This window comes from Palaemon carinicauda, chromosome 32 (genome assembly GCF_036898095.1).
Source record: "Palaemon carinicauda isolate YSFRI2023 chromosome 32, ASM3689809v2, whole genome shotgun sequence".
NCBI classification, from domain to species: domain Eukaryota; kingdom Metazoa; phylum Arthropoda; class Malacostraca; order Decapoda; family Palaemonidae; genus Palaemon; species Palaemon carinicauda.
This window is the reverse complement of record NC_090756.1, coordinates 24047909-24065465: the sequence shown is the minus strand read 5'-3', so window position 1 is coordinate 24065465 and position 17557 is coordinate 24047909. Positions and strand designations below refer to the sequence as shown.

Sequence of the window (17557 nt, the reverse complement as noted above, 5' to 3'; positions counted from 1 at the left end):
TTTAAGCATTTACAGAAGACCAGACATACTTACGTCTAAAACAACATACATTCGTAGTGTGTTTATTTAAACGGCTTTATCAAAAGGTCACTTTTCCCTGCTGCAGTTCAAATTCCCACATATTTACATACACCTAAGTATTTCCTCCCACTTCCCTGCAATGGTCAATCCTGTGCAAGTTGATCTAACAATAGTAATCCCTTTTATATGCTTCTTCAGAGATCAATATCTATACTATCCTATATCAAGGATATAATTTTCTAGATATAAATTTATCAGTATAACCACAAAAAGACTACTCTCTCAAGCTGTCCTATTTGGGACAAAGCTATTCGTGCAGGCCCGTCTCATTCCAACTTCTATATCTTATCCATACATTTTCTTTTACCGTTGCAATATCTGCCATTTCCCACCTTATTAGCCATACACATTTCATAAGGTTCCTCCTAATTACTGCCCAACTACTAATTGCACATTCCTCAAACACATATATTATCTGGATAAAGCTGTACCTGGCAATCAAACGCTGCGTAAGGATCCTCAACCGTTTGCTTTTCGCATTTCCTTCTCTCCTTAATTAGAGAGGAAAACTGATGATGCATACAATTAAATTCCAACAATTATACATAGGGACAAAAATATTTCAAGCATACCCGTCTCCCATCGCACAACTCGCGTTCTGCCCCCCCGACAAACAAGGTTCAGGAAGGTAAAGATATATATACAGTATTGTTTTACATCAGTAACATGGATGGAAGTAAAACTGCATTCAAAAGATGAACAAAATTACAAAATGAAGCATACTGTAGTCTAATTACAGAAGGAATGAAAACATTCTTTTCAGTAGTTTATAATGAAAAGACGAGCAAAGTCGAAATAAATAGGAACTTCCTTGAATTGAAAACTCAGTAATGGATAATGTAAAACCATGTGCATTGTGGTAAAATTACACCTGAAAAGTGCACACCTATTCATCCTTATTTATTAATTAATAAACTACTGCACTGAGTAATAAATAAACTATAAACACTAATATGAATAAGAGGGGCTATGAGGGAAACTAAATCTTAGCATATAATCATCTAATTTGAAGAATAATAATTCGTCATATAATAAATGGTTTCTATCCCATCTTCTTTCTTTGGAACAACAACATTACGGAGACTTTAGAAGTGTCATGAACATGTGGTTAAATGGAATGAATCTTCTCTATTCTCCGTTGCCTGTACTGTCCTGTACATTGGACTGCCAAACAATATTTGAGTCCTGTATAAATTTTCTGTTGCAATGGTTTATTGCTGCACCTGTAACAATATAAAGCCCTAAATCATAAAAAAACACTTAAGTAGAGTTAAATGCACATGTACGCTGGTATTTGACGTCACGCCTCTCGTCGTTGGAACTCTCGGCTCTCTAAGAGCTTCTCTCCCGTCCCTGAAGAGCGAACGACGTCACTTTCCCCGTCGAAAAATATTCTCGTCGCCTTTCGTAAATACTGCAGTCATTTTTCGTAAGCACTTAGTCCGCAGGGGCTTTACAAATCGACGATAGGAAAGCTACGGCACATATCAAATTTATACACTGATCATAAAGCACTTAAAACTTGATTTTCCATTTCATACTTATAAGAAAGTATAAAACACTAAAATGTAAAATGATTACCATTCGAAAAAACACATTATGCATAATCAAACATCCTTTGCCACGTATCGTATTCCAAAGCCAAAACGCGCCGGGCGAAAAATTCTCATCAGCTCTGCCTTTTCGTGACCCTTTCAGTCGAGTCGTGAAGGATGGATCCTTTCAAAAACCTGCATCAGGTCATACTTCTGCCTTATCCTTTACTCCCATTCCATTTACATGTGAATGCTCTCACAAACACACTATGGAAAACAGAGGGAGAAAGAGAGAAAAATCAAGGTTGACATAACCTCAAAAAATCAAGTCCTCAATACCTCTCGGTAATGAATATCTATTAACGACACTTTGAGTAGATCAGGCCTTCCATCATATTGAACGAGTTTCCGTCGGGATGTAGAGTTATCGAAGCCCCAGATATCAACTGTGCCTCGAGGAAGCCAAAGTTGTCCACACCAGTGATGACGGCCGATTCCGACTTGAAGTTCTCGTTTTGTACAATCACTGTAGCATTGCTGTAACAATGTGGAGTCTATTAGTATGGGATTTTTATTACTGTGTTATACAAACATATATATACCAAGGCACTTCCCCCAATTTTGGGGGGTAGCCGACATCAACAAAGAAACAAAAACAAAAAGGGGACCTCTACTCTCTACGTTCCTCCCAGCCTAACCAGGGACCCAACCGAGTTCAGCTGGTACTGCTAGGGTGCCACAGCCCACCCTCCCACATTATCCACCACAGATGAAGCTTCATAATGCTGAATCCCCTACTGCTGCTACCTCCGCGGTCATCTAGGGCATCGGAGGCAGCAGAAGGGCCTACTGGAACTGCGTCACAATCGCTCACCATTCATTCCTATTTCTAGCACACTCTCTTGCCTCTCTCACATCTATCCTCCTATCACCCAGAGCTTTCTTCACTCCATCCATCCACCCAAACCTTGGCCTTCCTCTTGTACTTTTCCCATCAACTCTTGCATTCATCACCTTCTTTAGCAGACAGCCATTTTCCATTCTCTCAACATGGCCAAACCACCTCAACACATTCATATCCACTCTAGCTCCTGTATCTACATCCTGCGAGACATCAACTGTGTTCATAGTTTTAACCAAATTTACTCACCTAATATAAGCTCTCATCAGACTTTCCATAAGGATTATATATCATTCACATCCATACTTTGGAAATGTATCATTGAATATTACAAAATTTGGAAATGTATCAACGTATATTATGAAATTATCACAAACATTGTAACTGCTCAGTACAACAATTAGTTCAATCTTCGTCCTCTCATCAGAAACATTTTTAGTTAGCTTTTTCCTGTATGAAATTCATTCTCTTTGTCCTGTGTTCTTCTTTCTGCTTGGGATCACATCAGGTCTACATCTTTCCACTAACTCCCAGCCCTTTCAACAAGTCTTTGTTCAGCTAGTTCTATACTTAGTGCTGTTCTGACTAATTGCTCTTCATTCCTTACCATCAATGACATGTTTGAAGTCTTAAACTCTGAGATCGTGATCTATTTCCCAGACTTGTGAAATCACAAGCATCCACTTCCTAATTCTCAAAATGACGTTCCCAACATACTCTCGCTTTGAATCTTAAAGTTGTATAGCCATACCTTTACTAGATCACCTTCATTTTCTTTAACAGTGGCCATATTTCCAGTGTACCTTTATATACTGATCTTAAGTCTTTGCTTGTTGTAATTACTATCATTCAAAGAATACAGGATTTCTTGAATTTTATCCCTTCTCTTTCTTCAATCTACAACTCATTCCCCCAGACCCAGATACTAGTGACTGACTTTGCTGAAGATCTAACATAAAAAGTCCCTTTAACGTATTAGAAGAAAGATTTCAAACACAGAGGAATTACATACATACTGTACATACATCTACCAAGGCACTTCCCCCAATTTTGGGGGGTAGCCGACATCAACAAATGAAACAAAAACAAATAAGGGGACCACTACTCTCTACGTTCCTCCCAGCCTAACAAGGGACTCAACCAAGTTCAGCTGATACTGCTAGGATGCCACAGCCCACCCTCCAACATTATCCACCACAGATGAAGCTTCATAATGCTGAATCCCCTATTGCTGCTACCTCCGCTGTCATCTAAGGCATCGGAGGCAGCAGCAGGAATTAGATGAGAAATAAATCTTCTCCACTTTCTTCTGTTCTATGTTTCTGAACTCATATCAAGGCTTAGGACTTTACCGACAACTTCTTCCCCGTTCCTCGTCCCATCTCATCACCCGACCAAACTATGCAACGATACAGGAAGAGGAAGCCCTTTTGAGAAACCTATTGGGTACTTCACCTGTGTAGCCAATACTTGTAGTACTTCTGGACCACTGCTTCTGGTCCACTCTTCTGGAAAACCTCCACAAGCTGTTCAAAGGCATTGAAGGTTCTGGCGAAGAAGACTTCCCGCTCCAGTTCCGGAAGGTTGTCGTCGTTGTCCTTGTTGTGTTGTCGGATGGCATCGTTAATGCAGTATGTCGGGTTACTATTAGACAGATTTACACCACATCCTGTAAGAAAAGCACTTTGAAAACTCAACCACTGAGACCATTGAATATTTGATGCATCATAGCATTCTTCATTTACAGAATAACTAAACATTCTACATTTTTTAAAAAATGTAAATAAAAGCAAAATTTATCAATAGCCAGAATACTCTTATGAATTGTAATAGAATATGTGCACATGTACAAGTAATTTAATCATTTATATCTGCCTCATAATGTAAAAAATTCCTTTGTATATACTGTATCTATCAAACTTTCTTTCATCACTAACAGTTTAATCATCAATTAGTGATGTGATGTATATTTCTGTTTAATCACTTGAAATTTTGTCTGCTAATTACATTCTAGTTGTTTGGTATTAGTTACGCACATCCAATTTTGCACCTGTCCTTTGTTCCTTTGCTTTTATCATTATGAGCATTCAACTCTTTGGCAACTTAATAAAATATTTCATGGCTTGTTCCATTAGAATAATTTTTCATAAGACTAACAATAAATTAGCCAAAGAAATTATTCATCTCACTACAAACACACTTACCGATATTTGCAATGACCACGTTTCCCAGGGTCGAGGCCTCAACTATCACACCGCCTATTTTAATATCTCTCCCGATATAAATATCGTTCGGCCACTTCAGACACACGGGAATATCGCCGTAACCGGGCTGCTCCCTCACTGCATCAGCCATAGCAATTGCTATCAAGTGCTGGATGAAGGAGAGGTGTTGCCCCAGAGTGGAAGAAAGAGTGACGTGCAACTGGATCGTAAACATTGCGCAGCCTAGTGGCGACAACCAAGTGTTCCCACCACGACCTGAAAAATTCACAGTGTTAAAATCTGGCACACTATTCTATCTTATTTCTCTTCCTCCTGTTATTCTGAAGTTCTTATCCTCTTGTTATTTTCAATTTTTTATAGTTTATATGTGAAAGATTTATTTTAATGTTATTGCTCTTAAACTTCTTGTAGTTTTTCCTTATTTCCTTTTGTCACAGGGCTATTTTCCCTATTGGAGCTCTTGAACTTCTAGCATCGTGCTTTTTCAACTAGGTTTGTAGCTTAGCAAGTAATAATAATAATAATAATAATAATAATAATAATAATAATAATCATAATAATGCTGTAATAATAATAATAATGTCAACTCTGATGCAATGAGTTGTTACGTATCAAAATCATGTTAATGAGAACCTGAAAAGAGCTAGAAAAAATATTGGACGACATTCATTACATGTTTAGCCTTCTATAAAAAAAAAACCTGTAAAGTATAGATTATGAATAAGAATTGCCATATATGTTTCAAATTCTTCACAAAAAATTACACCATATTAGTTACTAATTACTTTTAATCATAACTAAATGTACATTTGGGTGTACAAAAAGCATGCAAAGTTGTAGTAGCCCACCCTCACTTCAGGGATCATCTTCTCACCCATTAAACGATAATTAATTGACCTTGTTAATGGATTAGAGATGCGTACCCTTTTATGAGGACGGAAAGTGGTTATTCCAAACAGAAGTAAGGGACTTTTATCTACTTCAATGTGAAAATAAACTTAATACTTTTCATTTCATATAAATCATCATCTTCCCCGCCGTTATCCCTACATTAAAGGGTCAGTTGCTTGATGCACCCTCTCCAATGCCTTCTATCAAAGGCATCCTCTTCTACCAAATCTCTATTCTCCATATCATCCTTCACCTTATCTCGACATCTAATTCTCTGCCGCCCTCTTGATCTTCCTCCCAAGCGCTCCTCACTCCCTCTCCACCATCCATCCTTAACACGTGCTCACACCATCTCAGTCGTGACACTCTCATCATCTCAGTAATCTTCAGTTTAATTTTACCTTTGACTTGGACCTTTTATCATCCAACATTTCCTGTATTTTGTTTTTGTAAGGCAACAGCGTTTGGCTTCCCCTAAGGAGTAAATCCTAAAACAACACTGAACTATGTAAGAATTGCAAGAGAATTCAAGGCTTCTTCAAAGCAGAGGCAAATACATAAAATGACAAACGAGACAAGCAGTTAACCAGAGAAGTTCCAGGTATGGAAGTGGCAAGAAGAACAGCAGAAAAGCCAAGGACATCATGGAGAAAGAACAAAGATAAAGATTTGCCCTAGATGAAAATTCAGGCAGAAATTACGCAAGACGGAGGAGAAAGGAGTATGGTAATTATTCTTGAATTAAACACCAAAGGGGTGAATTCCATATCTACGGAGAGAAACTTTAGCGAGCAAGAGATTGGGAGGAATCGTAATACGGGGAAGAACTCCCGACGTGGAAAAGATATATTAAACTAAATAGCAACATAAACAACTTTCAAGGTTATCACAAAATAAAAAGGTGATCACATATTAAAGTTCACAAAAAAATGCTACTTCAGACCAAATACCATTTAGGACAACACATTTTGACCTTGAATTGAATATAAGTGTTATGACATAATGAAAGAATTATTTTTTACTTGTATGTAATTAATAAAGTAATTTATTTACATAAATTGCTTCCATGATCTCACTGTAGAAGTATAAAGGTTGAAGGATTACTAGATGACAACTACAAATCACGTGAGATTTTGGAAACCTGGGATGAGAAGGGTAAGAATAGAACCGAGGACTCTAGAGAATTATTGCTGCAAACTGGCATTCTAGTTCAATTATAAAGGTGATGTATAATTTGTCTTTCGGCAAAGGGTAACTTACACATCTATACATGCAAAGGTAAATTTGAGTTTATTGAAATCCGATATTAACCCTTTTACCCCCAGGCTATTTGGAACTTTCCAACCCTTAACCCCCAAGGTTTTTTTTTCAAGCACATTTTGCTATATATATTTTTTAAATTGCTCTAACAGCCTTAATTTTTGTCATAGAGAGGTCAGGTTGGTCTCATTCTTTTGGAAAATGCCTGAAGTTTCTCATAAAGTTATCAAAAATATGCAAAAAAAAATGTAAATAGCAGTTTTTTGCAAGGACGTACCAGTACGTCCATGGGGGTAAAGGGATGAGTTTTGTGAAACGTACCAGTACGTCCTTTGGGGGTAAAAAGATCAAGTTATGAAATTATGCACACCATCCAACATGATATCATATTTCACAGAAAAGTGCAATGCTAATTTACCCAGAAAACCTCAGACTGAAAAGAAAAAAGTCAATGTTTCTATTTACCTAAACTTGCAAGCCATAAGCCAAATGGATCAGCCTTGAAACACACATTACAGTCTTTTCTCAGCCTTTCATTCAAGCAGTTTTTAATCATTTCTGTTGACCAATCTCGTGTGTTTTGGCATAATAAAAGCAAGACCCCATAATATATCTTTCATCTTTACCTTTGCCTAGTGTCTGTTGAGAAGGAAGAACGACCAGCCCATTCAAAAGGGGTGGATGCCCGGCAGTAACCCTCATACTCGACGTCAACACATCACAGTATATGAGCAAACGCCCCACAGATGTTGTCTTTAAGGCCTGCAAAAATGTCTTTGGTTAACATCCATTCTGTGTAATACTGAAAATCACAATTTTTTTTTTTTTAATTACTGTATTGATGAATTATTTTAGAAACATATGCAGTAGAATATATTTTTCCTGATCCTGAGCCTAATAAATGTTTTTCTACAACAAAACTAACCTGTTATGAGAGTGCTGGTTTGCAACTGTATAACAACGTCTTTAAGGTTTCAAATTAAAAATTCAAAAGTCCAAAGATCCTAAACATTTTAATAACAAAATAGTTTTTTAATGTAGTTTGACACGATTAGCGAGTTACACTTCTCATATCTAAAGTGGCTGGCTAAAGAGATTAGTAGTTTTTAAATACTGTGCAAAAACTAGAGCAAGAAGAGTTTAAGGGAACAGCTAGGAAAATAAAAACTAAAAGACAAGGAGAAATGCTGTCAGGGGCTTTGGCATATTAGAAACAGGCCTATATCTGTTTACAGTAAGCCATACAAACCATACTGTAAGCTGTACATTCTTATGGAGATTACAGACAACCTTCAGGAGTCAAGAACTAAATTGGGGATCATGAAAAATATATTAAGCTACTCTAAAATAATTATGATTGACCATCAAATATAGGACACTGCAAACATCCAATTACCTTTCCAAAAGTCTATGAATCCCATTAGAATTACTTTTTGATATTCACAACCATGCTAGATAAAAGAAGGATCAATTTTCCCTTGACCAAATCAACCCTGAACTTATTTGAAACTACCTAAAAACCTACTTAATTCAAAGTACTCAAGACCTTACTTCAAAGTACACAAGATCCCATGTAATTCAAAATACCCAAGAGATCGAATTCACTTCAAAATACTTCCCCATTTACTTTTCCAAATTAATCAAGACCCCATTCCCTTCGAAATACTGGAGAGACCCCATTCACTTCAAAATACTTCCCCATTTACTTTTCCAAATTAATCAAGACCCCATTCCCTTCGAAATACTGGAGAGACCCCATTCACTTCAAAATACTTCCCCATTTACTTTTCCAAATTAATCAAGACCCCATTCCCTTCGAAATACTGGAGAGACCCCATTCACTTCAAAATACTTCCCCATTTACTTTTCCAAATTAATCAAGACCCCATTCCCTTCGAAATACTGGAGAGACCCCATTCACTTCAAAATACTTCCCCATTTACTTTTCCAAATTAATCAAGACCCCATTCCCTTCGAAATACTGGAGAGACCCCATTCACTTCAAAATACTTCCCCATTTACTTTTCCAAATTAATCAAGACCCCATTCCCTTCGAAATACTGGAGAGACCCCATTAACTTCAAAATACTTTCCCCATTTACTTTTCCATTTTAATCAAGACCCCATTCCCTTCGAAATACTTAAGAGACCCCATTAACTTCAAAATACTTCCCCACTTACTTTTTCAAATTACTCAAGAACCCATTCCCTTCAAAATACTTGAGAGACCCCATTAACTTCAAAATACTTCCCCATTTACTTTTTCAAATTAATCAAGACCCAATTCCCTTCGAAATACTTGAGAGACCCCATTAACTTCAAAATACTTCCCCACTTACTTTTTCAAATTACTCAAGAACCCATTCCCTTCAAAATACTTGAGAGACCCCATTAACTTCAAAATACTTCCCCATTTACTTTTTCAAATTAATCAAGACCCAATTCCCTTTGAAATACTTGAGAGACCCCATTAACTTCAAAATACTTCCCCATTTAATTTTCCAAATTAATCAAGAACCCACTTACTTCAAAGTACTTAACAGTAGAAAAAGTCATGGGACAAGAGTTCATATAAATTGGAAGAATATGTTCATCCGGCTTCTGAGGGGTTTCTCCGGAGGAAAGGAACTGGATAGTTAGCTGAGGACGTTTCAGTTCTTGTCCCTCCATGTGGGGCTTCAGGTGGTTTAGGAGCTCCTGCTTCAGCTGTATAGAACACAGAATGCTTTATTGGAGTGCGTATCACATGATCTATATTTGGAAACAATGTGCAATATCCTTTTACCATCGTTAACTTCTTGAGTTTGAGTAAGATGCCATTGCTAAGTTTTTATCAGAACCCAGTTTCTTGCATATAAAGTTATATAGCTTTTCCTTTAGCTACTTTAAGTTACATAATTGAGAGACTGAAACTTGTTTAATCGAAGGAAAATCAGGTACTAAATAATTCATAAACTATATTTTGAAATTAAAGTGATATAGAAAATAGTAAAAAATTAAAAAAATCTAAAACACCAAAATAACCTCTAGGCTGAATGCTTAACATTGATAAAGAATTCTTAAAAGGAGTATGTCTTCGATGCAAGTGGAAATGGCCACTGAATCTTCATCTGATAGTTAGCGGGAGGAAGGTGGAAGAAGACACCTACCTTCCTGACTATATCAATTCCCATTTGACTTTTGGCCCCAAAGACTGAACTGAGTGGTTGAAGATAAAGGGCAGTTTAAACATCTTAGATTTGTAAAGTTAGGAAAAATATCATACTTGAGACTTTGGTAATACAATACACAAGAGCATAATATAAATGCTTTCTTTAAGGGTGAGAGAGTTACATTCTTCATATTTACATATTTTACCTTCTAAATTAGGCTGGGAAGAATGTAGAGAGTAGAGGTCCCCTTTTTTGTTTTTGTTTCATTTGTTGATGTCGGCTACCCCCCAAAATTGGGGGAAGTGCCTTGGTATATGTATGTATGTACCTTCTAAATTGATCAAGAAGTACAATAAATTTCATTAAACTAATTAATTTACCTCGTGTCTGCCCAAAGCGTACGCTGCTGTGTACAATGACGCAACATTTGTCTGAGTGGTGTCCATACTCAGTTCCGTGGACAAGAGGTCTTTCAAAATTTCCAGACGTGCTTCATTACTGGACGACAGCTTGGCACTGACCTCGGATGCTCCAAAACATTCTCTCGGATCTCGTTCTAAGTGCACCTAGAAATTATCATAAAAATAAATTTTTTTATCATAGTTTAAATCAATATATCGTCACCCTCATAAACTAACTGCCTAAGTCATTTTCTCCACTTGTTGGGAAATAAAAAACCTTCTCATTTTCTAATTCTTTATATCTTCGTATTGAGTTTCAATTCACAAATTCTTAACAGAAGAATTTGTTAATTGAAGCTCGACACAATGATATAAAGAATTAGAAAATGAGAAGGTTGTTTTTATTTCCCAACAAGTGGAGAAAATGACTTAGGCAGTTAGTTTATGAGGGTGACGATATTAAAAATTATTTCTTTTTAAATCTTCGTACACCCAAGCACTTATAAAGTAAAAGTAAGTACAGTACGTAATTTTTGGGCTAACGCTCCTTACCCTATGAAATGCTTGAAATACGAAAATAAGAATCAAAATACAGTGATACCTCTGGATACGAAAGTTTCTGCTTACGAAAAATTCAGGATACGAAAAGCGATACAAAGATTTTTATGCCCCAGTATACGAAAAAATTTTCAGGATACGAAAAGCTTACGAGATCCCAACTCGTCACCGAGAGTACAGTACCTTTTTTCAGGGTATCAACCCTTAATTTAGGTGTACAGGTAACAATACACCTTCACTGATCCAAATGCTTTACATACAGTACCGTAACTTTTATACAGTAGTAAAGAAAACGGACCGTTTTCTTAGGGCTTGGAGGGGATAACTAGGCTATAACTACATTATTGAATAACCTCATGGTGGTTTCTGGAATGGATTAGGCTGTTTTTAACGGTTGGGTTAATTATTGAATGATAGAAATGGTTGCATTGCATGTTTATTACTACAGTTTAGCATGTTTATGAAAGAAAAGGTGTCTTTTCGTAAGGCTTGGAACGGATTAGGCTATTTACATGTAAAACGCGACTCAGGATACGAAAAAATCAGCATACGAAACCGTATCCTGAACGGATTACTTTCGTATGCTGAGGCATCACTGTACACTTGTCCTATAAAACTGAAGTTGAATAAAGCAAAAGATACATTAACTATCACATTTCTTTCTATTAATGACCTTTGAATTCCAAGTTAGGGAAAATATTAAGCAAATTGTGGCTAAAAGTTCTCAATCATCTTTAAAACTTTGTTCAATACTGAATGTTTCAGAGAAATATATCACTCCATTTGGAGTCTTTTAATGTCAATTGATATGGGTATTTTTATTATTTCCACTGATTTTCTGTCGTAAAGTGTTTTCTCTACCAAATTTGTCTAATCATTATAACATTTTGAAGAAGTTAAAGGAACTCTAAGACAACGATTCTATTTACACTACCCTTTATGATAAAGGTAAGCAATTTTTCCAAGTACCTGGACAGTTAACATTAATAATAAAAATATTCTATTTTAAATCATAATATAAAACTCAAAAATATAAATTTCTCTGATCTAAGTTGGCTAGAATCCTTTTTTCTTGGTTTGAAAAACTTTTTTTTTTATAATAAAAGATATATTTTCAAAACTTTTTTTCATGGGGTAAGGGGGGTTTCAAACTGACAGAGCCGCATCTATATGTTGCCTACCAGGTGCTACATCCAACATTAAAACAGGCAGTCTTTCCTTGACCATTACCCCTTGTATTCCTCTCTTACCAAGCTTTTAATTTCTAAACATTTCCATAACGATGGCAGGTATGACTGCTGTCAAACGATTGATGAGTACTTTACCCTGAGCAGATACTTTCTACTATCACAGGCTGGAAAATGCTACTGTCTTACAGTACAGTAGTGTCCAGTGCTTTATAACTTCCTTGTAATTCACCTGAGAAAACACAGCTTTTCCCTTATTTCCTTGAAGCTTAGCCGACAGGAGGGACGGAGCTCCCCACGTGTCATCTGTTGCAAGAATGGTCAGGTTGAGGCGATGGCGTCCACCCCACTCGTCCGTTATTTCAACGTGAGTAGGCTCGACACTCACAGCAGATCTGTCCAGCATAAAACATATAAAGAAGAAATCATCATTGATTAACAGCTCCAAGTTTTATGAGGCAATTAATATTTCCTTTCAAGGCACTGTATATAATCAAAAGACAAAACTAGGTCAAACATTTCAAAGGAGATAAAAGATAACAATGACAAAAACATTTAATGGACTCATAAAAATAGAAATAAGTTTAAAAATGCCTACATCACAGACAATGCTTAGAGGAATTTCCTTTGAATGCTTTGCACAATTATCATTGAACTACTACCAATGGGGGAGGGTGGGCTATGGCACCCTGACAGTACCAGCCAAACTCGGCTGAATCCCTCACCAGGCTGGGAGGATCGAAGAGAGGAAAAGTCCCCTTTCGTTCCTTTTTTTCATGTCAGCTACTCACCAAAATTATGGGAACTGCCGTGGTAAATAGACTACCAATAGTAACATTTACAAAAAGCTCTCAACATGAGAGCTGCCTTGGCTTAGAGTTTTGTTAGTTGAGGGTACAAGCGGGCACACTGTTCTCTCTTGTTTCTCCTCCTCCTTGTTTTGTTAAAGTCTTTATAATTTATATAGGAAATATTTATTTTAAGATTGTTGCTGTTCATAAAACAATTAATTTTTTCCTTGTTTCCTTTCCTCACTGGACAGTTTTCCCTGTTGGAGCCCCTGGGCTTATAGCATCCTGCTTTTCCAACTAGGGTTGCAGCTTAGCAAATAATAATAATAATAATAATGAATACTACTGTATAAAAGCTCTCAAAACCTTCAAAACAATTGTGCGTCTAAAGCTCTATTTAATCTGTGAAAGTAGTAGCTTGACCACTTTGAAACACGTGGATATCACTGCATGTGTAAAATGTCAGTGTAAAGGTCAATAAAATCTACACAACTTTTACACAGAACTTCCACTAAATGAGTCCAAAGATTGGAATTTTCTGGGATCAACAAAAAGAATCTGTCACGAAGATGAAATGAATTGGCACTTCTATTATTAACCCTTTTACCCCCAAAGAACGTACTGGTACGTTTCACAAAACTCATCCCTTTACTCACATGGACGTAATGGTATGTCCTTGCAAAAAACTTCTATTTACATTTTTTTTCATAATTTTGATCATTTTTTGAGAAACTTAAGGCATTTTTCAAGAGAATGAGATCAACCTGACCTCTCTATGATGAAAATTAAGGCTGTTAGAGCAATTTTTAAAAAACATACTGCAAAATGTGCTTGAAAAAAAATAACACCTGGGGGTTAACGGTTGGAAAATTCCAAATAGCCTGGGGGTAAAAGGGTTAATCTTACACTTTACGCCACTTACAATAGCCGGCTCGTAATGCAACACTAAACAACATCCCCTCACCTGCTTGGAATCGGTTTCGGCTTGTCTACTTCCCTGGAGAAACGCTTGTGTTGGGGCGACGAATGGAAGCAGTGTTGGTGGTGTAACAGCTGAACTCCTGACCACTGGTGGTAACTCACAGACACAACTGCTTGTTCCTGTACCTCCACTGTGCCTAAAATAACAAGCCTTTCTCAAGAACTTCTAATCGAGTAAATAAATAGCATAACAGCTCGAAAAGCTTCAATAATTGAAGTCATATTCATCTGTCAAGTTTCCAGGCTAATTTTCTTAAAGGCAAACAATACGTAAATTTATTCAGTAATTGAAATTGCCTATTTTTTCCAAACCTAAATTAAAATATAATTATATCACTAGATACAAAGTTACTCTAAATTGATTAATGTAAATTTAAGAAGTTATATTACTATTTTCTCACTAATAAACATCAAAAGTCACTTCAATCCCTTATCAAGATATAAAAATTACTAGCTTTCAATCAAGTTTAAGATGGCTGTCGCCAGATATCTATTATGAAACAAATAAGTAAAGCTTTTAGAGAAAAATAAGTTAGTTAACTTTACATACAAAAACCTAATCTGGTAATGTCCATAAGGTCAAGGAAAATGCAAATTTCATTTAGTTGAAGACTGATATCAAACCAATTTTGTTCCTTGTTAGGCACAGAAGGTTAACTTACGTCTTCTTGATACGTAAAACTTCAACATGCTATGGTAATCAGAGGTGATACAAGGATGGAACTACAATTCTTCTTCACCCAAGGGGTTACTGCACTGTAATTGTTCAGTGGCCACTTTCCTCTTGGTAAGGGTAGAAGAGACTCTTTGGCTATGGTAAGCAGCTCTTCTAGGAGGACACTCCAAAATCAAACCATTGTTCTCTAGTCTTGGGTAGTGTTATAGCCTCCGTACCATGGCCTTCCACTATCTTGGGTTGGAGTTCTCTTGCTTGAGGGTACACTCGGGCAAACTATTCTATCTTGTTTCTCTTCCTCTTGTTTTGTTAAAGTTTTTATAGTTTATATAGGAGGTATTTATTTTAATGTTACTGTTCTTGAAATATTCTATTTTTCCTTGTTTCCTTTCCTCACTGGGAAATTTTCCCTGTTGGAGCCCCTGGCCTTATAGCATTTTGCTTTTCCAACTAGGGTTATGGCTTAGCAATTAATAATAATAATAATAATAATAATAATAATAATAATAATAATAAATAAAATTGCAGGATACGGGATTCTTTACTTGTGTTTTCTCATAATATATGTACCTTACTTAAGTTAACACATCAAGGTTGGTTTAAAGGTCACTCATGAACGGCAGATTCAAGGAACAATGACAATGCCCTATAGACTGACCATATATACAGGCAATCAACACCCAAGGCTCTCTTCTCCACCGAAGGTAGGACCAGGGAGGGATAAGCAATGGCTGCCGATGACTCACCAGGTAGACCTACAGGCTCCTCCAAATCCCCTGTCCTTAGCTCACAAGGATAGTAAGGTTGCTAACACTACTAGAAACTATCGAGCTTGAGCAGGTTTGGAACCCCAGTCCAGCAGATTGCCAGGAAGGGACGTTTCCAAAACTAACCCTTTCAATTCATAAAAATGATTGACATGAGGCTCATACATAATAGAATTGGAAATTCTTGAGATCCTGCTAAAAGCACGACAAAGCAGACAACAACGCGTTAAGAGTTAACCTTGGGAAGCATCCAAGTTAATAAACGTTTCAATCTTAAGAAACGTCTTAGAACATAGAAGATTGAATAAGAGATAAGTTTGAAACCTGTCTCAGGACAATCACAGGTCCAGAGAATTACTGCCGTAGCAACAAAAGAAGCTAACATCAAAGGAAATTTTCTGAGAATCTTGCGAAGCAAAAAGCTAAGTCTTGATATGCTGATCAACTGATGAACTAACATTCAAGAGAAATAAGCAATTTTGATGGTCAAAAGAAATAGCAACTTTCATTAATGTTTCTTAGAAGACAGCTGAATTCAGCAAGGGAAAAGGTTTGCCAATGATTGATTTCACATGAATAAGGCCTTACACAATCAGTAGATGTATGAGTGAAAGGCGTAAGAACAAAATGCTTCCAATGCTTTAAATACCAATATCTTTTAAATATTTTCTGTTGTCACAAATCTTAGAGGGAGAATGAAACCATTACCCACAGAGAAATTCTACCCTATGTTTCATCTCTTTCAGAAACAACACAATAATACACATGAAATGATCTGCCTTAACCTAAAGCTGGTTTTTATTTTGGATAAAGTAAATGTGAAGAAAGTAACATTTTATAACTATCAAAAGCCATTATGCATTAAACAGTGATATTGGGATTAAAGATAAAAACATCTAATACAGAGTTTTGTATTACAATATTGTTACACAGTACAATCAAAGCATGAATGTAAAAGCAGACAAAAATAAAACCTGTTACCTGTGACCTCCATGGAAGATATACAGTACAACTGATTTGCCAATATAAAAAAGGCAAGATAAAAGAACAATAAAAAAAAGGTCTCACCTCAGAAAATCAGTGGTTAAAAACACCAATAAAAACGAAGGTTTAAAACTACAATTTTGTTTTTCCTTACCACATGGGAAACAAGATAGACTTGAACATATGAGAAATTTCTTTTAATGAGTAAACAGCATCTCAGTTGCAAGACTAGACTTAAAAAGGCCAATTTGTTTTTGAAATCCACAAAACAAAAGTTCCAACTTTAAACATGGATACCAAGAACTTATCTTCAAGGATCCTTACTTAATGTGTATACTTATCAAGGCTAAACATAGGTATCTAAGCTGGACAGTAATGCAACTCTTAAGTCTCCTTCCACACGAGGGGTAAATGCAGGGCGGGCACTCTGATTTGCCCGTAATTCTCTCGCTTTGAAGCAATGTTCCCAGATCCAACAGTCCAAGGCATGTGAATGCATGGCTTGGGCCAGACGCCAGGTAGAGTTCAGCCAGAGTTGTGTCAGACAATAGTTAGGCGCCCACCCAGTATCTCAACAACAGGCTCGGGCACTTCGATGGCTTGCCGTTTGTTTCCTCATCTATGATGTCATCTTCACTCTTGATTATCACCCATACAACAAAACAGGTAACAGTGTCTACCCGCCGTGCATTTGCCCTTCATGTGGAAGAGCCCTAAGTCTTATTCCAGCTGTTACCAAGTTGTGGAATGATCTTCCTAATCAGGTGGTTGAATCAGTAGAACTTCAAAAGTTCAAAGTTGGAGCAAATGCTTTTTTGTTGACCAGGCGGACATGAGTCTTTTTATAGTTTATTTATGACATATTTGTTTTTGATGTTGTTAATAGTTTATATATGACATGTCTGTTTTGACGTTGTTACTTATTTTAGAATGATTTATTGTTAATTTGTTCTCTTCATTTATTTATTTCCTTATTTCCTTTCCTCAATGGGCTATTTTTCCCTGTTGGAGCCCCTGGGCTTATAGAATCTTGCTTTTCCAACTAGGGTTGTAGCTTGGATAGTAGTAATAATAATAATAATAATAATAATAATAATAATAATAATAATAATAATAATAATAATATCATTTGCAACCACTATGCCCTACAATACCTGCCTACAAATT

At 36.4% G+C, this 17557-nt stretch overlaps 1 protein-coding gene across 2 annotated transcripts in view; it reads right to left on the bottom strand.

Moving 5' to 3' along the window:
• Positions 1–17557, bottom strand: part of LOC137625334 (serine-rich adhesin for platelets-like) — a 109399-nt gene continuing 91842 nt past the window's right edge. For both annotated transcript variants that reach the window (XM_068356177.1, XM_068356176.1), the window contains 8 exons: positions 13947–14100; positions 12424–12586; positions 10426–10611; positions 9420–9599; positions 7520–7655; positions 4722–4997; positions 3973–4186; positions 1–2153 (listed from right to left, as the gene is read on the bottom strand). In XM_068356177.1, coding sequence (XP_068212278.1) covers positions 1976–2153; positions 3973–4186; positions 4722–4997; positions 7520–7655; positions 9420–9599; positions 10426–10611; positions 12424–12586; positions 13947–14100 — 1487 coding nt within the window. In that variant the 3' untranslated portion in view covers positions 1–1975. The remainder of the gene's footprint in view (positions 2154–3972; positions 4187–4721; positions 4998–7519; positions 7656–9419; positions 9600–10425; positions 10612–12423; positions 12587–13946; positions 14101–17557) is intronic.